The 21,094-nt window shown below is 59.9% G+C and overlaps 1 protein-coding gene across 1 annotated transcript in view; it reads right to left on the minus strand.

The window, feature by feature from the left end:
- Window positions 1-21,094, minus strand: part of PKD1 (polycystin 1, transient receptor potential channel interacting) — a 46,202-nt gene that overhangs the window by 8,726 nt on the left and 16,382 nt on the right. Inside the window, exons 5-32 of the mRNA XM_008146409.3 lie at window positions 20,233-20,904; window positions 19,927-20,110; window positions 18,911-19,131; window positions 18,457-18,572; window positions 17,794-17,920; window positions 17,212-17,453; window positions 15,880-16,635; window positions 14,890-15,021; window positions 14,530-14,705; window positions 14,155-14,288; window positions 9,944-13,560; window positions 9,581-9,730; window positions 8,378-8,521; window positions 7,972-8,251; window positions 7,669-7,882; window positions 7,419-7,590; window positions 6,904-7,056; window positions 6,146-6,290; window positions 5,342-5,962; window positions 5,023-5,179; window positions 4,494-4,746; window positions 4,196-4,391; window positions 2,546-2,716; window positions 2,320-2,463; window positions 2,018-2,228; window positions 1,794-1,920; window positions 259-375; window positions 117-166 (exon numbers count right to left, since the gene is read on the minus strand). Coding sequence (XP_008144631.2) covers window positions 117-166; window positions 259-375; window positions 1,794-1,920; window positions 2,018-2,228; window positions 2,320-2,463; window positions 2,546-2,716; window positions 4,196-4,391; window positions 4,494-4,746; window positions 5,023-5,179; window positions 5,342-5,962; window positions 6,146-6,290; window positions 6,904-7,056; window positions 7,419-7,590; window positions 7,669-7,882; window positions 7,972-8,251; window positions 8,378-8,521; window positions 9,581-9,730; window positions 9,944-13,560; window positions 14,155-14,288; window positions 14,530-14,705; window positions 14,890-15,021; window positions 15,880-16,635; window positions 17,212-17,453; window positions 17,794-17,920; window positions 18,457-18,572; window positions 18,911-19,131; window positions 19,927-20,110; window positions 20,233-20,904 — 9,682 coding nt within the window. The remainder of the gene's footprint in view (window positions 1-116; window positions 167-258; window positions 376-1,793; window positions 1,921-2,017; window positions 2,229-2,319; window positions 2,464-2,545; window positions 2,717-4,195; window positions 4,392-4,493; window positions 4,747-5,022; window positions 5,180-5,341; window positions 5,963-6,145; window positions 6,291-6,903; window positions 7,057-7,418; window positions 7,591-7,668; window positions 7,883-7,971; window positions 8,252-8,377; window positions 8,522-9,580; window positions 9,731-9,943; window positions 13,561-14,154; window positions 14,289-14,529; window positions 14,706-14,889; window positions 15,022-15,879; window positions 16,636-17,211; window positions 17,454-17,793; window positions 17,921-18,456; window positions 18,573-18,910; window positions 19,132-19,926; window positions 20,111-20,232; window positions 20,905-21,094) is intronic.

Here is a 21,094-nt window from a genome sequence, read left to right on the forward strand (position 1 = left end):
TGGCACATACGCAGCCCAGGTAACCATGACATGGCACACACGCAGCCTGGGTAACCATGACATGGCACATGCAGCTGACCTACACCAAGGTTCACATTTTCTCTAGGGGCCCCCACCTTTTGGAATCATCCAGAAATAAGTCACTTTTCATTTGTCCAGCGAAGGCCTGTTGAAAAGTACAGACAGAGCCTCAGACTCCGAGCTGCCCAGAGGCAGTGGGACCCACCCAACCCAGGCAGGGCCCGTGGGAGCCCTCACCTCAGCACGGAGCCCAGGGAAGGTGAGGAAGGAGCTGTCCAGCACAGAGGAGTCCAGGTAGCTGTCCATGTCCAGGACCTGCTGCCCTGTGGGGGTAGGGTTTGGGGCCCCAGCCACCTGCAGGGAGAGGCAGGTAGTCAGCAGGGACAGCTCTAGCTCCTATTTCAGGGAGACATGCAACCTCTTGAGCAGGCGGAGTCTAGACTGGTTTTTCCTAGAGAATGTTCTAGAATGATGCACACATTCTATACCTGCACTGTCACCGTAGCCCAAGCATGTCAAACTTGCGGCCCAGCCAATATAATGGTACATAAGAAACATCTTAATAAAAATTTCATAATTTTTACAACATCCTGTTATACCTAATTATTAATAACAAACTACAACATTCGCTAATGACTGATTACTATAATCGTGTTGCATTCATTTCCCTTACATGCAGGCACACCATTTCTCTCCACTAATACTAGCAGCAAATATTTTAGCAGCCAATTGCCACGTCATTAGTCTTGTACTGACTTGTTTGGTGTGCGCAACAGGAAATATTTCGCTTTCAGAGAACAAGAAAAATAGGTTTATTTGCATTACAATTAATTTGTGTAGTTGTTCAGTGTCTGGTAAGTTAATGTTTAAGAAAAAATATTAATTTTTATTAAGATGTTATATTGTTTTATGTTAATGGTTACTCATTTATTTCAGCCCTTTGTATTCAGCAGGTCTCTATTGAAATAAACCTACGTTTCTATGAAAATTGAAGCTTTTGTTTTTTGCGGCCCACATAAACTTAAACCTTATTCGGCCCGTGTCAGCCTTGGAGTTTGCCATTACGGAGCACTCCAAATGTAGCTGGAGCAGCTGAGGAACCAAGGTGTCGATCCTATTTAAATATAAGCAGCTGCACATGGCTCCTGCACATGGCTATCACTGTCCTGGACTCCTGGGGGACATCCCTCTTGGTCATGTGTATAGTCCTCTCTTATGAGTTGCTGGATGTGACTTGCTATTTTGTTGAGGATTTTTGCCTGCGTATTCCTAAGGAGAGTGGTCTGTGGTTCGTCTCGTGGTGCCCTTGTCTGGCTGTGGGATGAGCTAGGAAGTGCTCCCTCCTGGTTTTTTTAAAAAATGTATTTATTTTCGCCCTCCTGTTTTTGAGTCTGGAAGAACTGCTGGTTCTTCTGTAACTGTTTGGTATAATCACCAGTGAGGCCGTCTGGGCTTCTCTTCACGGGAGGTTTTAACTTCCACCCCTGTACTTGCTACATGTGTGTTCAGGTGTTCTATTTCTCCTTGAGGCAGTTTTGGTAGTTTGTCTTTCTAGGAACTTGTTTGTTTCTTCTGGGTTATCAGTCCTGTTAATGTCTGTGCTGTTGGTAGTGACATCGCCTTGTTCATTCGTGATTTCAACAACTGTATTTCTCCTTTTCTCAGCTAAAGGCCTTGCTGATTTTCCCTCTTTAGCTGCCATACTGGACAGCACAGCCCTTTGCACAGGCAATGAGGCTCTGCTCTCCAGAGCTCCGAGGTCCCCAGCCCACCTTGCTCCGGGACATCCGGAAGAGGAACAGGATAACCAGGTAGATGGGGTAGACAACCACACTGGACACTAGGCCAACGGCGATCGTGTCAACACTCAGCGGAATCAGACTGGACACGGGCCCCGAGCTACGTGGCAAGAGAGGAGAGACCTGGCTAGGTTAGGCTGGGAGGGGGAACAAGGGGGGCGCATAGGGAATACATCCGAACCCCCACAGGCACCCACCTGTAGGCAGCGTCTCCCACGACCCCATACCACACAGCATTGGCACCCAAGAATAGGCAGATGAGGAGAACACAGCAGGTGGCCCGCTGGACTCGAGTGAAGCGGCTTCGTGGCGGCCGGTCCCATATGGAGAGCCAGATGTGCTTGTCAAAAAAGCCACGCTGGAGCTCAGCCACCAGGAGGCGCCGGAACCGCCGAAGGGCTGCGTCACCTAGAGAAAGGGCACCCATGGGGTTCCAGCAGGCCGGCGGCGCTGGCTGCTCCTCCAGCCTCAGGGTGCGGGAGGGTTAGCAGGCCCTTACTCGCTGCCAGCACCTCCTTCTCCACCAGGCCCCCATTAGCCTCAGTCTCCACTGACAGCCAGTCGTTGACCAGGAAGAAAGTGCTGCGGGCAGTCTGCAGATCCCGGACGATGACGTGCTGCAGGAACCAGGCGGGACTGAGCCCTGCAGAGGGGGCGGGGCTGGGTCAGGGCCGCAGGGTGCCAGTCGGGAAGGAAAGAGGGGCAGGAGCAGGTGCCACTCAGACCTTTGTTGTCGTGCCACACGCGGATCTTCCACACGCTGCCCAGGCTGTGCGGGGTGGCAATCTGGAAGATGTCCAAACTATTGCGGTGAAAGGCTCTGTCCCCATCCAGGTGCCGGTGGCCACTCCGGCTGTCCGCCCCATACAGCATGATGCCCACATGTGCCGTGGTGCCTGGAGGATGGAAGGAGAGGCGGTATGACTCTAGGTTTGCTGCCCACCAGCCATGTGACCCCAGCCATTTTTTTCCTGTCTTCCTTCATTCAAGTATAGGCAGTCCTCACTCTGCTCAGCTCTTATGAACACAAATCTCAGTTACCTAATTTATTAAATAAACACAGCCCCCAATGACATGATTCATGTGTTAGTTATGATGGTATATTAACTGTAACTGTGTGAAATATAAACTTGGCTGCTAGCTCTTCAGTCCACTATGTAAATAAGGATGCACAGCCTGACCAGTGGCCAATCGCTCACTTCTCCCAAAGCCGGCTGATGACGGGTCACGGAGCATCTTTCAGTTCCCACAGACCACCCAGTGTGTAATGTGCTGCCTCCTGGTCTCCCCAAAATGAAGCCACCCGTGTTTTACAAGAATGGGCCAAAGCAGGGCAGTGGCCGGCAAAGAGGAAAGTACAGCAAATAAATGAAAAATGGTAATAACACTGGACATGAATTCTGAATCAAAGGTAAATGAGCCCCCGAAGCAGCAGCCACGGGGTGCGGACCGGCCAAAGAGACTCCAGAAAGGCCATCAGTGACCAACTCCCGCATAAACAAGGACAGTGGCTGTGACAAAATGGACAGTGAGGTTACAGAACAAATATGGGGGCAAAAACTTCCTATTAAAAGAACTCGCCAAGGTATGTCATGATATGGAGAGTGCAAACAAGAAATGCTGGAATATGGCAATTTGCCAGGGCACAGAAAGATGTTCACTCCATATCGTGAGTTACATGAGGGAACACTGTTAAACTATTCTTGGTAAGTTTTTCACAAAGAAATAAAACACTTTAATTCCCAGTGTGTCTGTTTAAGTACGCTGTACTAACTAAATGTTTCAAGTTATGCTGTACTGTTTAAAACCAATGATTATTACCATCTTGGAAATAATCTTTGTTTTTACAATGATTTATTATCATTTAATAATCATTTTTCACCCTGGCTGGTGTTGCTCAGTGGTTGGAGCATCAGCCTGCAGACTGCAGGGTCACGGGTTCAATTCCTGGCCAAGGGCATGTACCTGGGTTACAGGTTCATTCTCTGGCCCTAGTCAGGGTGCATGCAGGAGTCAACCAATTGATGTGTTTCTCTCTCCCACCCCTCCCTCTCTAAAAAAAAGTCAATGGAAAAATATCCTCAGGTGAGGATTAACAAAAAATAACAACAAAATAATTTCCCCTTCTGATCACTAAGCTCGCTTTCACATGGCCTGCGCACACCGTATGACCGTACAAAGCAAGGTCATCCAGGCTGACAGCACCTGCTGCACAGCGACTGTTCTCCTCCTCAGGAGGGGGTCAGCCTGTCCACAGGTCACACAGCATTTGGTCAAGTGAGCCCTTGTCCTGTGTCATCTGCGATCACTATTAGGGAAAGCGGCCAGAGCCAAGGAGAGTGGCCTGGGAGCCCGGCCGAGGGGCCCTCCCTCACCTGAGCCGCGGCCCCAGCCAGTCTTGACCAGGATCTCGTACTTGAAGCGGCCGCCCTTCCCACAGAAAGGGATGACGCGGACCCGGCTAACGTCCAGCTGGTCCAGCTTACGGAGGATCACAGCCGTGACCACGTAGGTCACCAGGCACGTGGCACACGTCAGCAGGACGACGTAGTTCACGTCCGAGGCCGGCTCCTGGGGAGACAGAGCCGTCAGGCCCGGGAAGCATGGCCCTTGCCTCACAGGCTCAGGATGGAGCTGGGCCTGCACCCTGCTCAGGACCGTGGCCCCACTCACAGGGAAGATGAAGTGGACATGGCTGGGGGGCACAAAGAGGCTGGCTCCGAAGGCCGTGAGGTGGCGGGTGAGGCAGACAGCCTGGCTGGGCGAGGTCTCCTCCAGGGGCACAAGCCCCTCCGTCCGCCACATCATCTCCTTCTCACTGAAGTACTGGCACAGGGACGTGTACAGGCCCACAGACACTTCCAGAGCAGACCAGCGGAAGTGGCTGGTCAGGTTCAGGTAGTAACTCTCGCCCAGGTCTCGGGTCCTGTTAGAAGCAGGGGGAGTGTCACAGCCAGCCCCTGGTCTCAAGCCACGGCGGTATTCTCAGCCACAGCCACGCTCACCATTCGAGGCCAGGCCTGGCCACGCCCCAATCACTCTGCTGCACACCTGCCGCCACAGGGAGCCCACGCGACCTTGGCACATACGGTTCTAATCGTGTCCAGCTCGCCCTTAGAGACTAGCCCACCCATGCCAACGAGTCCTGGTCTGGTTTGTCAGACCCAGTGACCCAGCATGTAGGCCCCTCCCGGGTCCTCACCCGGGGGCGATGAAAAAGGTGTAGGGCCTGTGGTCCGTGCCCGCCAGCGCCTCCAGGCTGATCTTCCTGCTGGCTGAGCAGTTGTGCTCGTTGGGCCAGGGCGCCGAGTGCAGGTAGACAGCCAGGTAGGGCTCAGGCTCCTCAGACAGGTAGTGCTCTGGGGGCGGCACGTACGGGGTCAGACGACCACCCACCTGGGCGACATCCCCGAGAGCCCTTGAACCCGCCCTCCTGCAGGGCTGCGGGGACTCCATGCTGGAAACAGCTCCTGCTCCTCCCTGGTTCCCCCACAGCCCACCGCCCGGCCCACGGCACCCACCGTTCAGCACCGTGTAGGTGAGCTGGAGGTGCAGCCCGGCCTCAGGTTTGCTGTGGTTGGGGGTGACCACAGCACTGACCGAGGCCCGGGGCGGGACGGTGGCGGAACCAGCAGGGATGCGGTGGACCCGGGCAGCCTGGTCAGGGCTGTTGGGCACCTTCACGGTGATGGCACGCTCCGAGGCCAGCTGCCCAATGGGGATCTGGGTGCCAGCCTGCGTCTGGAAGGCCATCGATGCCACCTTGGTGGAGACGGTGTAGTTGCTTATGTAGCCAAAGGGGAAGGGGTTGGAGTCAACGAGGAAGATGAGCTGCACCACGTCGCTGAGGTTGGACAGAGCCCCGCTGAAGGCGGCAGGGATGGAGAAGTGGCAGCCGGGGCCCGAGGCATTGCCCTGGCACAGCAGGCTCAGTGGGTCTGAGCGCTTGCCCTGTGCCACAATCTCCTCGCCCGCCAGGGTCAGGGGCTCCTCATTGAGCACTCGGGAGCGCATGAGGATGCACATGAGGGCTGACGACAGGTGATAGGCCCTGGATGCCACCATCAGTGAAGGCGGCTCAGCCCCCAGCTCTGAGGGCTGCAGGTCCTGCACGTTTGAGTTGGACAGGTGGATGAGGTCACCTGTGGATGGGGGGAGACATGGGGGGCGAGGTTGGGAGGAGGTGGGAGGGTTGGGGAGAGGTTGGAGGGGAGAAATGTGACAAGAAAAGGAAGAAAGGTTGGGGGAGAGAAATGGAGCAGGGCAGGGGGGCAGAAAGATGGCGGACTGGAGGAGTACCGTGGGGCCCCGGCCCCAGCCCACACCTGTGATGTTGAGGATGCTGTCGGCAATGGCGGTGGGTGTGCCCGTGCCCGCAGTGGTCTCGGCCTGCAGGACGCGCATCATGGCCTCCAGCTTGTGCAGCGTCTTCTTTAGGCAGGAGAGGCACACAGGCTCCCTGCTGGACACCTGCAGGGAGCCCGGGCCATGTCCAGCCTGGTAGCTCCCTCTTAAGCTCCTGGCCCAGCTTAACTCCATCACATTCGCTGTGATTCCGGGGTGCCCTCCATGACCATAGCCTGCCTGTTTCCATCGGGTCTCTCCAAACCACCCCAAACACAGCTTCCCCCACGTGCCTCCCTGTTGAGAGCCTTTCTGGGGCTCCTCCCTACCTACAAAATCCAGGGTACTGTGGCCCTACCGGCCACCTCCAGCCACACAAATAGCCACAAATGCCACATGGCAGACAGGGAGACTCCCAGAAGGCTCTCTGCTCCTCTGCTAAGGCCTCTGTAGCAATCCCCTGGCACCCTAGGTACAGTGCCCCCCACCCCCATCAAGATGCGGCCCAGCCCAGCAGCTCCCGGTTCCTAGGTGAGGGGGCGGGCAGCCTCTCGGGGCTGGAGAAACCATGTCAGCCCTCTCCATACCGGGGCCGCTCCTTTTGCCCTGGGCCGCCCTGCAGGGTCATCCTGGGGGGCACCTATGGCTCATGCTGGGCTCCCCCAGGAAGGGCTCATGGCCAGCCAGACTCTCGGGTAGGGAGGCCCAGTGCTGCCCAAGAGCCTGGGTCCCATCCTACCATGCACTGGGCCAGCACTGCTGCGATCTGCTGGATGTCGTCCACGGTGTTGACCCGCAGGGAGACCAGGGTCTCTGTGATGTTCTTGCGTATCTCGGCTTGCAGCTGCCACCGTAAGTCAGGCTCTGCCACCATGGCCAGGGTCTGCTCGTACTGGGGGTGGAGGGCACAGGCAGCCGTCAGTGGACAACAGGCAGCCATGTTGGTGGGCGCAGTGCAGACCGTCTCAGGTGCTGCGTCATGTGGGCAGTGACTCAAACCCTGTTTCTGCAAGGGCCCTCCTGAGGTTCTGGGGTGCACGGAGAGGCAAGGCAGGGGGAATCTGACACTGGGGAGGGTCCCAGGAGGGGTCTGCTGAGAGGAGAGGCCATTTCAAGGAGGTTAGGGATTTTGTCTGTCGGGAGCCAGGGACAAGCCCTTGGCAAGAATTCGAGGATCCAGTCAGAAGTACTGCTCTGGGCCAGCACCCAACAGCGGAGGGCCAATGCCCCAGCCCCCACAGCCCCGGAACTGACCTCATTGAGCACAGTGATAAGGGCCAGTGAGTACTCGATGACATGTTGGGGGTCAGCCTGTCTCAGCAGCCTGGGCAGCATACTCTCCGTGAGGCTGTGCAGCCATGGGGTGAGCTCTGGGGGGCCGCCCAGGGGGTCACCTGGGGGCTCTGGCAGGGTGATGGCCAGAGACCTGCGCAGAGGTCATAGGTGAACAGGCAGCAGCCCCCGCTCCCATCCCTGAGGCCCTGCTCCCAGGGGCCCTGCTCACCTGTTGAGGGCGACCACAGCAGCACCCAGCTGGTCCTGCACCACCACAGCCAGGCCCACCTCAAAGTGGGGTGCGAAACCGGGCGGCAGGACCGCCCCGTAGGCGGAGAGACTGCCCTTGTACACACAGAACTCCTCACAGTGGCCCTGGCGACAGCGCTGCAGCAGCAGGGCGTACACCAGGGGGGCACCCGCGTCCTCTGCATCCCGCCAGCCTGCGGGCCACAAGCGTCACCTCAGCCGCTCCACGCAGGCCTCCATGGGCATCACCGTGGCCGCCCGCCTCCCACCCAGCCGCACTCACCCGCGCACTCGAAGTGCACCTTGGTGGTGAGAGCCTGCACGGCGTCCAGTGGGAAGAGGTGGCAGGAGCCCCCCAGCGGAGGACGGTTGGCGGAGAGGCGGATGGAAGCGCAGCCCTCCTCCTCGCCGGAGCGGCCCAGCACCGTGAGCGTGAACGTGTAGCCCTCACCGTCCCGCAGCACACCGCGCCGGACCACCAACCGCATGCCAGTGCTGCCCGTGGAGGTGGTCGTCTCGTCCAGCACCAGCGTCTTGTTGCTGAAGGTGCGAGCGGCCCAGAGCTGTGGGTGGAGATGGGCGCTCAGGGGAGGATTGGGGCTGCCGAGCCCTCAAGGCTGGGACACGTCCCCACCGAAGCCCCGACCCTACACCCAGCGCTGCCCCCACCCCAGGCCCACCCAGCTCACCCCTCGCTTGGAGCCCTCACTGCAGTTGTCACAGTGGCCCTCCAAGTACACGTAGGAGCTGCGGCTCACTGCATACACGCCCTGCGCCTTGCAGGACACGCACTCCAAGGACACTATGGGCACCCGGCCACTCCGGATCAGCACCTGGAGAGGGGGTGGGATTACAGGAAGGCCAGGCCCTGAGGTAAGGGCCTCTGCTTCTCTGGCCCAGACCACGAGGCTGCCCAGGTCAGTGGGGTGGTTGGGCCCAGGAGAAGGGCCTCTTCCTCTGCACGTGCTGTTGCCCCAGATGGGGAAGCTCCCCTCTAGGCCCCAAGTCCAAGTTCCCAAAGGACAGTGAGCTTGGCCCTCACCCAGAGCATTCATCGGGTTTTGGATCTTCCAGTTTGGGGGCAGGGATCATCTAAAGGAGCAGAGACCACGTTGCAGCCTCTAGTGCCTATCTTGGGCCTGCCCCACAGGAGGCACCTGGTAAGTGCTCACATAGGAATGCACACAGGAATGAGGACAGCTGTGTTCTACACAGCCCCTTCTGAGGTTCCTGCTGTCCTGGGGGGCGGGGTCCACCTCAGACAGCCCAGCTGGGCTGGACCCTGCTCGGAGCTCCTACCTGCCCAGACACTCCCGAGGCAGGCCATCCGGGAGAGGCCTGGCATTGGGGACAGACACCCCAACCCAGGCACCAGCAAAGCCTGGCACACCTGCTCCCATCAGCAGGCCCTGCCCAACAGCAGCTGGAGTGGCTGACATGGGGTCACTGCACAGGGGTCCTGACCTGCCTGGCCAGTCCAGGGGAGGGGAGCAGAGCACATGCCCACGGAGAGGGAAGAACAGGCCTCCCTGTTCGGAAACCAGGACAGCCACTCTCAGGGAGAATGTGTTTCCTCACTGCTGCCTTTGTGCTGTTGGGACAGTTTACTTTTCACAAATCACAGGAGCTGTATGGCTCCTCTAAGGTTCGGAAGAAATAATGCTGAAGCAGAATGTCTTGTTAAACAAATTTGTATCAAAAGTAGTAACTTAGAGGAGAACGGACAGCCTCTGGAAGTACTCAAACAGAAAACCTTAAAAGGGTGTTTGGTGCTCTCTGCAGGAGGCAGCCCTGTGCACTCAGCCTTCCTGGCGGCCCTCCCCCACCCCACCCCCAATGCAGGCCTACGGCTCCACTTTCCCGGGCTAAGGCCAAGGGCAGGTGGCACCCACCGTCTGGTTGGTGGCCTCCTCCTTCCGGCCAGCCTTCCACACGGTCAGATTGAAGGTGTACTCCACGCCAGCTTGCAGCCGCTCCCGAGGGATGGTGACTATGCTGTTTCCACGGGGCCCGAAGTTCAGCACACACGCACCAGTCTCGCTCTGTGGCCAAGAACAGGGGCGGTGAGACCCTGGCCCCCCCTCAAAGCAGAGCCTGACCCGGAGGACAGCAGGGGACACCCCTCCCCGTGCTGGGATCAAGCCCACCAGGACTCTGCCAGCAGATGAACCCTCTCCCCCTGCTGGGCTCACTGGTGCAGACACCTGAGGGGACCAGAAGGCCGCCCCTTCCTCTGGCCCTGCCGAGAATCTGACCTGCGTGGAGGCCACACAGGCCCAGTGGAAGCTGAGCGGAGTCTGGTCGCCATCCTCCAGGTTGGGGTCGTAGGACTTGCTCCCATCCAGCACGAGGTCCTGCACGTCTGACCACACTCGGTAGGAGCCACCCTCCACGATGGGTACTAGGCGCTCAGGGGCTACGGTCACGTTGGCCTGGATGCTCTGCGACAGGGGTGTGTCCCCAAATGACACCACGAACACAAAGCAGTAGTGGCCCACAGGCAGCACCAGGCGAGGCACCACCAGCTGGGGCCGGCTCATGTCCACGCCAGGCAGGGGCACACGGGCTGTGCGCCCAGGCCGCTGGCAGCTGGTGGCGCGGTACACCTCCCAGCGGTACTCAGTCTGGTAGCTGACACAACCGCGCAGGTCAATGTGGGCCTCCAGGTAGTTGCGCTGGGAGCGCCGCATCAGCACCTGAGGGGGCAGGGCCACGTCCACCTTGGGCTCCCTGCAGGCCAGCACGTGGACAGTCACTGTGGCCTGTGCCACAAAGAAGCTCACCAGGTTGGAGGCATTCACCTCCACGTGGTAGTCCCCAGGCTGCAAGTAGGAGTGGTCGGCCCAGGGATCCTCCGTGTCCTCTGCTGGGGCCCCATCCCCAAAGTCCCAGTGGTAGGCCACGCGCCGGGGGCTGGGGCTCGTGGCAGCCTCGAACCGGGCCGAGCGGTTGGTGAAGCAGCGGCTGCTGCGCAGCGCCACGTGCTGGATGACATCCTGGACCTCAACCACAAGAGTTTGGTTCACACCGCCCAGCTCATTAAAGGCACGCACGTGGATCTCCAGGAGCCCTGCGGCCACAGGGGTGTAGGTGACCTCACGGCCCGACAGGATGACCAGCGAGTCCCCCTGGACCTTCTGTAAGGAGAAGTACCACGCGTAGGCAACACGAGACCCCCGCTGCACTCGGGCCGTGAAGTTCCTCTCAGTGCCTGTGGCGATGCCTGCTTCGCAGCAGTTGGGCACCTGGAGCCCACCCACGGCCTCCAGGACCAGGATGCGTGTCTGCGCCTGCGCCCGGCTCACATGGTTCTCGGCCTGGATGCTCACTGTGTAGTCCCCAACCCGGGGGAAGCTGCGGGAAAAGTGAGGCCCGGGGAGTGGCTCGAGGCCAGCCCCCGCAACCTGCAGGTGGAAGCTGACGGCTGAACCAGAGGCTAGCAGGACCTGAAAGCGGACCAGCTGCCCAGGCTCCACCACCTTGCTGCTGGCCCACAGCACCAGGCCCCCAACAGGCTCCTCCACCACGAGGCTGTGTGTGGCGATGACCCAGCTGACTGCGTTGGAGGCATTGAGCTGAACAGAGAAGGTGCCAGCGTCAGGGAAGACCACAGTGACGTGCTGGCCGTGTCTGCTGCCACCTGGCACAGCCCAGCACCAGCTGACGTTGGTGCCGGAAGCCACCTGCCCCCAGAAGGGCACGGTGGAGCCAGTCATCACAAAGCTTCCATCCAGCTCACTGGCCCTGATGCTGAGGCCACTCACAGGCACTTGCACGGCCAACTCAGTGGTGGTGTTGGCCAAGCCCAGCTGGTTCTTGGCCGTGACTGTGACCAGGTACAGGCCGGCAGTGGGAAAGGTGTGGGTCGTGGATGGCTCTGGGGTCTCCCAGCTCAGTCCTTCCTCCAGGGACCAGGTGTAAATGACATCACTGCCACCAGCCAGCTCGGCGCCGAAGGTGACACTCACGTTGACAGGGGCCGGGTTCGGGGAGGCAGCCACAGACAGCCACCCTATGGGCTCCACAAATTCCACGGTGCGGTTGGTCGAGGCACTGCCCAGCATGTTTGTGGCCCGCAGCTGGACGTGGTAGGTGCCAGCCTCGAGCACAGTGAGTGAGAAGGTTTTGCCGCTGCCAACCAGGGCTGTGCCGCTGTCCCGCTGGGCAGTCCAGCCGTAGGAGATGTTGGTGCCATCCCTGACCACAGCCTGCAGCTGAAGGGTGCTGTTGGTGGGGAAGCAGCAGCCGCCGCCGCCACCAGCCACCTGCAGCCCTTCAATGCGTTGCAGGACGTAGACGAAGATGCTATCCTGGGCAGCGCCCACCTCATTCTCAGCTGTGACGATGATGTTGAAGGTGCCCACAGAGCGAAAGGTGTAGGAGATAGTGGGGCCCCCAGGAATGGGTGTGCAACGGTCACAGAGCACCCAAGAGTAGCGCACATCACTGCCCGCCTCCAGCGAGGTGCTGAAGCTCACGCTGCCATTCAGGGGCACCACTGTGCGGCTGGCATTGATACTGAGCCCCTGCACACGCCGCTGTACTGAGACATTCAGCTGGGCCTCCCCGCGGCTCACCTCGTTCCAGCCGGCCACCCTGATGGTGAAGTGGCCTGTGCTGGTGTAGAAGTGAGTGACCGAAGGGCCCTCAAGCCGTGCGCCGTCCCCAAGCTCCCACAGGTAGGTGACAGGGCGCCCGTGGCCCACAGTGGAGAACAGGTAAGGCTGCTGCAGCTCCAGCACACGGGATCCATTGACCCTGATGCCCGTGAGCTCCACGGGCTCCTGCACCTCCACGAGCGCCGAGTCGTTGGCAGCCGAGATGTTGTTGGACACGGTGACCGTCACCAGGTAGGAGCCTGCATCCCAATAGGTGAATGTGGCCTCAGGGGCCCCGACGCAGGGTGCATGCTCAGTGCCAAAGTCCCAGGTGTAGCGGTAGAGGAACGGGGGCCAGGCGTGGGCCACCAGCTGGGCCTTGTCTCCAAGCCGCACAAACTGCCTCTCAGGCAGCAGAGTGACGTTGCCCACCTCGGGCTCCACGCACACGCTGGTGAAGTAATGCGCCTTGTTCACACGGCTTGACAAGATGAGCACCAGGGGAAACGTGCCGCTCTGTGTGAAGTTGTGAGTCACAGTCGGGTCCCCCCAGATGGTCGTGTTGGAGGAGCCATCCCCAAAGGTCCAGTCGAAGACATAGTGGGCAGGGTCCCCCGTGACGTGGGCCGTGAGCCGGGCCTGCGGTTGCACTGGTATGCAGGCCACAGGGTCAATCCACAACACCTCCAGGACAAAGACCCGCACGGGCAGGCTCTGGGCTAGGTGGCCAGCGGGGCTAGACACGCCCACGGTCACTGTGTAGTTCCGAGCCTGCAAGTACACATGCTCCACTGCGGCCTCCGGTCCCGTGAGCACCGTGCCATCCCCCATGTCAAAAGTCCACGTGACATTGTCGCCCGACTCCAGGGCGGCGCTGACCACCACCGGCGTGCCCTGCTCCACAGCTGAGCTCAGGCTCACACTCAGGCCACGGAGCTCTTCAAAGACGCGGACATCAGTGCATGCCATTGTGCTGCTCACTGTGTTGTTGGCCTCTAGGCAGATGTGGTACGTACCCCTCGAGGTGTAGATGTGGTTGACCATTGGCTGGTGATGTACCATGGCTGGGGAGCCATCCCCAAAGTCCCACGTGTACAGGATGCTCCCAGGCGAGGGCAGTGGGTGTGGGGAGAAGGTGATGGGCCGGCCAGCCACCAGGACAGGGCTGCCCACAGCCACAGCCACGGCAGGCAGAATGGCACGCACACTCACAGGCACCAGCTGCGTCAAGTTCTCGAAGGCGTTGGACACGAGCAGGGTCAAATTGTACTCACCTGGGGGACAGGCCCGGAGTGGGAACGGTGCAGTGGCCACTATGCCGCCTGTTAGCACAATCCCTCCCTAACCCTGAGAGGCTGCTGTGCGCAGGAACCTCTTAGAAGGGCAGAGTAGGGCCATGGTCAAAACAGAAAGAACACCCTGGGGTCCCACCCCAGGGGTCCTCAGAGAGGTGTGTGTAGGGTGCCATCAGCACAGAGCAAGACACAGCGCTACAGCAGAGCTGGGATGAGGAACAGAATGTCTCTAAGTAAGACTTCACTGAGGTTAAGAGAGTGAGCCAGCGCAAAGCAAGGACTGTGGGAACCCTGCTATTTACTTTGCATTCTGTGTATGAGGATTCTGGAATTTTAAAAGTAACTAAACAGTAACCCTCCACCCCTTCTCTCCAAAAAAAGGCTCAGCGAAGGACATAGGAGGGTCTAGTTTCCTATCAGGAAATTCAATTCACAGGGTTCAGTGACCTAGTCCACCCCTCACCCCTAGGCACCCCTCTTTCACCCTAGTAAGGCCCTGGGCCATCACCCCAAGCTACTAGTGAAGCAGGGCTTGCCCAGTGGGGGCCAGCAGGGCTGTGGGCCCGCCCTCACCTGGGATGGTGTAGGTGTGAGTGGTGTTGTGTTCCACCAGCACCTGGGCCACCATGGGGTCGGGGACCTGGAAGGACTCGTCGTATGGAGGCTTGAACTGGCCGATCACCTGCTCCCCATCCCCGAAGGTCCACCTGCCGGGGCAGCAGGCAGGCAGTGAGCATCTGGGAGGATGAGTGGGACAGGCTGGCCGCTCGCCTGGCTACAGTCACTGTTCTTGTACCTTCGTTCAGGGTACCACCCAGCCCTGCTGCAGCTCCCACCCCCTCCTAGATCCTATGTACCCATCACCTCCTGACAGATGAGGAGGGGACTGGGGAAGGGGTGCTGAGAGAACCTGCCACCCCTGCTACCTGCTGGGCCCAGTGCACTCACAGAAAGGCCACCTCCACGGCCGAGTCCACTAGCACATCAGCCGCCAGCACCAGCGTGGCATTGGGGGGCAGCACAGGTGGCACTGCAGACACCCGCAGGCCCCGCATCTTATGCATCCGCTCCACGGTGACGTTGTAGTTCACAGTGACATTGCTCACATGGTTGGTGGCTGTGAGCTGTGGAGACAGGTGGTGGTGTTCAGGTAGCCAGCAGGCCTCAAGGCAGAGTGGGCAAAGCCCCACTCTGCACTCACCCCCAGCGACCACAGGGTGGTCAGGAGCAACGCGGAACAGAAACAGAAGGCAAGGGCGAGCACCAGTCATCCGCCCACCCGCAGCCTTTCCTGCTCCCTCCACCCACCGAGAGCTTGAAGACCGCAGCGCTCTGGTAGATGACGTTGAAGACCACGTTGTGAAAAGTCAACGACTGCTTGTCATCGATGGTCCAGCGGAAGACCACGTCGGAGCCGGCCTCCACCACCGGGCTGTACCTCTGAGGAAAGGGCACAGCGTCAGCCCACGGTGACCCTGCCCCAGCACAGGGTCTTGGAGGACCAACTCTGCCCCCAGCCCACGTCTACCGTCCCGGACACACCTCCCTGTGGGGCTTCCTGGGGCAGGACTTGAAGACACTGTCGGGGAGAAGGGGTAGGAGGAGGGCCTCAGGGCTCACCCTCGCCTAAAGAGCCACACGGTATGGGGCTGAGCTTGGGTTTAGTCACACCTTGACCTCTCTGTACCTCAGTTCCCCACCTGTCATCCCTGAACCTGCACATCCCTTCCAGGGCTCCTGCTCCAGCCCCTTAGTTGAACAGCACACTGCCATTTGGGAAGGCATGTGAGTCTCAATGCGTCTCATGCCCAGATATTTACCTGCGTCACCTGACAGAACAGGTGTGACTGGGAAGCTGGGGGACACAACTATACAGTGGCAGGACTGTCAGAAACCGCCCTTCCCAAGTCCCTGTGCAAAGGTGCAGAGCTGGTGGCTGCCTTGTCCAGGTGGGCACCCCAGGCCCCGGGACAGCCCCTTCCCAGAGAGGCCTTGATGTGGCCAGGTGGCATCAGACCCCTTCTCACAAAGTGCTTGGGGCCTGAAAACACACCCAGGGTCAGCGAGGTCAGAGTGTGTGAAGAGTTTCACAATTTGTTTCTTGAAATGTGAGGGTGCAAGAAACGTTTTTAAGAGCCACTGTTCCAGCAGTGACTTTTCAGTAATTTAGGAATAAATGGCCACCTAACAGGACCTGCCCATTAACCAACCAAGGTCTTTCATCATCGGGGAGAGGCCACTCTTTGCCCGGGCACCTTATCTCAGGAGAGGCCGTACAGACCTGCTGGCAACACTCACCACCAGGACGCCCTGCAGCACGCGGGCCTCGGGGCTGGGCATGGCTCGGAGGCCGCAGATGGGCTCCTCCACCTTCACCCACAGGCTGAGGTTGGCCCGGCTGGCGCTGTTCTCCACCACAACCTCCACTGCATGCTCGCCCTCATCGAGTCTCGGTAGTGCCAACACTGAGAACAGGGTGTTGTTGGCCTCATGGGCACAGCTTGGCACCAGGGCAGCCACTGAATCAGGGCAGGTGGCCTCGAAGGGCGCACTGATGTTGCCCCCGGGCCAGCGCACCGTGGCTGTGGCATTGGCACCGGAGTCTACCTGGAGCACCAAGGCCGAGCCATTGGTGGACATGTAGAGGAGGCCATCATGGGGGGTGGGGTGGACCACTCGAAGCCCGGCCACTGAGGAGAGCACATCGAAGCTGCAGGACAGGTTCCACCTAGACACGCTGTTGCCTACTGAGGCCCGGACCTCATAGCGTCCCGGCCGCCTCAGCCCCGGGTTAGGCCTGAGGCCCAGCAGGGGGGTGAGCCGTTCCGTGGCAGTGAGCAGCCGCAGGGCACAGGCCTGGCCAGCCCGGCTGGCCTCTAGCTGGGTAGGCAGGCAGCCCAGCCAGGCCGAGGCATTAGTAGAGAAATATGGGGCCTCAGGGCCAGGGTGGCTGAGTGCTGGGGTACAGCGCAGGAGGGCGCCCGGGCCGGCATCATGCTGGAAGCCTATGAGGTCACCAGGGAGCAGGGGGCCATCCTGGCCACGGAAGGCGACCTACAGGAGAGGGAGGTGTGGCTGTGTCAGGGCCTCACAGTGGGCCACCTCTGCTCAGGGGCCTGCAGAGAACACTGGGCCAGGGCTCCAACAGGTAGGTAGGACCTTCACAGGTAACCTGGAGTCACTCCTCCACATGGATCTCAACACTCATCAGTCACTCACACTCTACCGGGCTTCACAGGGGCCCCAGGCACTCATGGTGGGGACAGAAGGGACAGCCTCAGACAAACAGAACATGCACAAGGCAAGACAGAGAGAATGCAGGCAGAGTGGGGCTTCCCAGACAGGGGAGGGACCTCTGAGGGACACTGCAGCCAAGACTTGAAGAAGAGGAAGGAAAAGGCCAAGCCAAGAGGTTTAGAGTCCTCCTTAGAAGGCACAGAAAGTGTAACGGTCCTGGGGCGGGAGCTTCTTGTGCTGGGAGATGAACAAGGGCTCTGACAAGGCCGGGGGTGGGCAGGGGGGGCCGTGGACTGTGTGGAAGAATCTGCATATTGTCTATGTTTAATGGGGAGACCCAGACTTCAGGTGGCTGAGGGGGAGGCAGATGGCACCCAGGCCAGTGACACCCACCGAGTACTGGGCAGGGGGCCCCGCAGGCACAGAGAAGAGGAACTCCCTCCACAGTGTGTAGGAGGCCCCTGGGAGCCCCGGCCCTGCCGTGGACCCGTTGGCCTGAGGGTCGCAGGGGGTGTCCAGTGGCAGGCAGATGTTGGATCTGGGGCACCAGACACCTTCTGGTGTACAGTCAGGAGCCAGCTCAGTCCTGTTCTCCAGGGACCTTCTCTCAGGCTCGCTGCTGTTTGCTGAGAGCCCTGTGAGGAGAGGAAGGGTATCACAGGACGTGATTTACGGGGAGTTCCAGTCAGGGATGTCCACTACTACCTGAGGCCCTGCCATGAAGTACTCCCGGCCTCTACCAGCATTCCCCTCCCCTTCCCAACACGGGGCCAGCTGACTGAGCCGGGAGAACCCGCCACCCAGGCAAGCCCTATCCAATCTGTCCTTGGGAGCCCAGCACGAGTGGTCCCTGTGGACACCATTCTGTCCACCTTGAGGCTGGAGACCAGTCCAGTGGTCAAGAGACCAGTAGACATGACAACGCACAGAGGCTACCCAAGCCCCCCAACTCCCACCTCCAGGACAGGGTCCCACCTGCTCCTCCCATGGGTCGGTACACCTGTAGCCTCATCTGGGCAGGCCGGCCGAGCTCTTGGGTTCCAAACTCGGCAGTGGTGAGGAAGGCTTCACGGCTCAGGCCCAGGCCAGGGAACACCATCACCTGGTGAAGTGGAAAGGGATAAGGACGGAGGGGGGTTGCGGGGAGGTGCAGGGGGCAGGTGCAGGTAGGAGGGGAATTTGGCATGCTCAGCTCCACAAACCCTGGCCTGTAGCCTCCACCAGCCAAGAAGGGAAGGGGCCACGACATGGGGCTTTATGAGGCCCCCCACATGCTTTGCTAGGGAGGAAAAGTCATGTCAAAGCACCTGTGAGCAGCAGGACCCCACCATGGTGTGTTTTTTTTTAATCCACAGACACAGAGAGAAAAGGCATAGGAGCTCAGAACTCTCCTGCATACCAGGCCAGGGGCTTCTCCTCCCTGCGCAACAGCGGGTTTTCTAAACCAGCGGTCGCCAACCGGTGGTCCGCGGACCACTGATGGTCTGTGAGGTCTGAAGGGTTGGCGACCGCTGTTCTAAACCATCTCTACTGGGCACATAGGAAATTTAAAAAGACCCTTAAAAAAGCAGCTTGTTTTTTAAAGAGACACACAATAAGGGTGATCTGTGTCCGGGAGCAAGATCTTGGCTGGCCTACCTCGATGGGCTCCCGGGGGGCAGAGAGGGCCTCTTGCTGTGCCAGGGGGCTCAGTGGTCCCTGCAGGTCTCCGCTGGGCGCCCCCAGGAGGAAGTTCTCCGCATCCCTCACGGGGCCTGGGGTGGCATGTGTGCAATGAGGTACTGGTCCCAGGCCAAAGAGGAGAGTGAAAGGGGCCAGGGCAGGACTGAGCCACCTGGCAGCAGCCCCCACCCACCCCCCCAGCTTCCTCTATCTTTGTTTCCTCCAGTGCACACCCAGCCCAGGACGACAGCAGGTGCTCAGCAAACACCTAATGAACACTGACTGGCTAAGAAAGGAGCCTGGGTGGAGGAGGGGGCACTGTCCTGGCCAAGGGCAGGAGGAGCTCTGGGGCCAGGAGACTGTTTTGGAGAGTAGCTGCCCTGGCCCAGGGCAGAAGGCACTCCCCAACCCCCTAGCAGCCCCAGCACACCTCCAGGCCGCAGCTCACAGACGTAGCTGTGTGGTGCCGAGCACAGGTCTGTGTTGCACTGCCCAGCAGGCCCAAGCCGCACACAGCGCTCTGCAGTAGCGGGATGTGGCTCCCCAGGTAGCCAGTTCTGGCAGCTCTCTAGGCTGAAGGCCTCACCCCGAGACAGCGGGCCTGCCTGAGCGCCCTCCACAGCCGAGAAGCCGATCCACACGTCCAGGCCCCTGCAGATGATGGGGAGGGCGGGGACTCAGGGGGCTCCCCAAAGACAAGTGCCCCTCCATTCATCCTCTCTAGGGGCAGGCTTCTCATAGCAGTCCCTCAGGTGAGCCCTGCCCCTACTATCCAGATGGGGAAACCGAGGCTCAGAGACATGACCTGGAGAGTAAGGCCCATAGTAATTCCCATCCAGCCACCCTCACCATGGGGCTAGGGGCCCAGCCAGAGGAGTTTGCCTCAATCAGACCAGCACTATGTCCTGTGGGGAGGCCCAGGGTACGGCATTTGGGGACCATGACACCCACATATCAGTTCCCAAAGGGATATTCTCCATAGCTCTGTCAAGGTAGGAAGACCCTCTTAGGGGCAAGAATTGTAGACACATAGCTAGAGATACACACAGAAACAGGCAGAGGGATAGGGACAGGGACAGACACAGGGACAAGCAGAGGGACAGGGATAGACAGAGAGAGAGAAAAATGAGGAGCTGTAGTCAGAGCCAGGGACTGGGGCTAAGCATATTAACCAGTGACCTTGGGCATGGGTCTGACCACTCCGGCCCTCAACTGATTTCCCCTTCTGTACACTGAGGATGTCCAGGACATGATTTCACTGTCTAACTAGGCTCTTCCCACCGGGGAACCCAGGAGGTGGGGATCTGGCCCCCATGGGGATCTTGGCTGGTACCGAGGCCTCTCCAGCCACTCTCACTGTCCTCCTGACTGTCTCAGGCTCTGTCCCCACCAGTGTTCAGCCTCGCCACCCCAACCTCCCAGCCTCTCAGGGCTGGGTTCAGGTACCTGGTGACCCGGGAAACCAGGAAGTGCTGGACGGCGGGACTGTCCACCATGGCCAGGGCGGCCCCAGCCCAGGCCTGGCACTGCTCCTGTGCCTGCAGCCAGGCTGTCTTCTCTGCTACCAGGCGATAGCAGTGTCCGTTACCAGGGAAGATCTCAGTGTCAGACGGACATAGCGGATGCACCACTGGGGGCCGGAAGGGAGAGAGATGGGGCATTAATGTGTGCCCACCTGGGCCTCTGCCCCATCCACCCCTGACCCTGGGGTGAAAAACAGGAGTGGGGATCCAGGCCCAGGGAGGCACCCACCTTGGACTGGCTCCTCGCCCAGGGCCATGATGGTATAGGTAGCTTCAAGGCCTGAGCCACCACGATTTCGGATGCTGAGCTCAAGGGTCTCATCACTGTGCACCGAGGCCGGACACATGAGCTCTAGGGCAGCGGGAGCCGCCTCCACCTGCACCTCTGTCCTCAGTTGGGCTGAGCCAGCCCCCAGGGCCAGCACTGCTGTCACGTGATAGCGCCCAGGCAGCACATAGTGGTGAACGCTGGCAGGACCAGCAATGTCCACCTCAGGGGAGCTGTCACCAAAGTCCCAGCGTGTGGAGCTGACAGGCAGCAAGGCAGTGACATGGAAGGCTGCTGGCTGGCCAGAGGCCAGGGGTCCTTGGGGCCCCACCAAGGCAGCCCCTGGGGAGGCAGGGAAGACATTCTGGAGGATGGTGGGGCCCCCACAGGCAGGGGCAGGGGGCTGTGGGGAGCTGGAGCAGAAGGGCAGGCAGGTGGAGGAGGTGTTGGGGGGATGGGCAGCCCCGCACAGGCAGTGGCCCTGCTCTGAGAGGGCCGCAAGGTCCTGGCCGGTGGAGAAGCAGAAGGCACTGCAGGCCTCGGGCACCAGTGGACCCTCATGAGCAACTGAGAAGGCCACCAGCACCATGGCACCCGAGCTGTTGTTGGGGAGGCAGGCAACATACTTCTCACCTGAAAGGGGCAGATGGCTGCCTCTCAGGCCCCACTCCAGATCCCAGATCACCCCACCCCACCCCACCCCACTGCTGGTCTTCCCCCATCCTGCCCACACCCTGGTCAGAGGGCCTTCCTGACCCAGTTAGTCTGTCTCAGCCCTGTTCCCCAGGTCCCCATCTACCATCCAGGCTGGAGACCCGAGCAC

The sequence above is a fragment of the Eptesicus fuscus genome, chromosome 4 (genome assembly GCF_027574615.1).
Source record: "Eptesicus fuscus isolate TK198812 chromosome 4, DD_ASM_mEF_20220401, whole genome shotgun sequence".
In the NCBI taxonomy this organism is placed as follows: domain Eukaryota; kingdom Metazoa; phylum Chordata; class Mammalia; order Chiroptera; family Vespertilionidae; genus Eptesicus; species Eptesicus fuscus.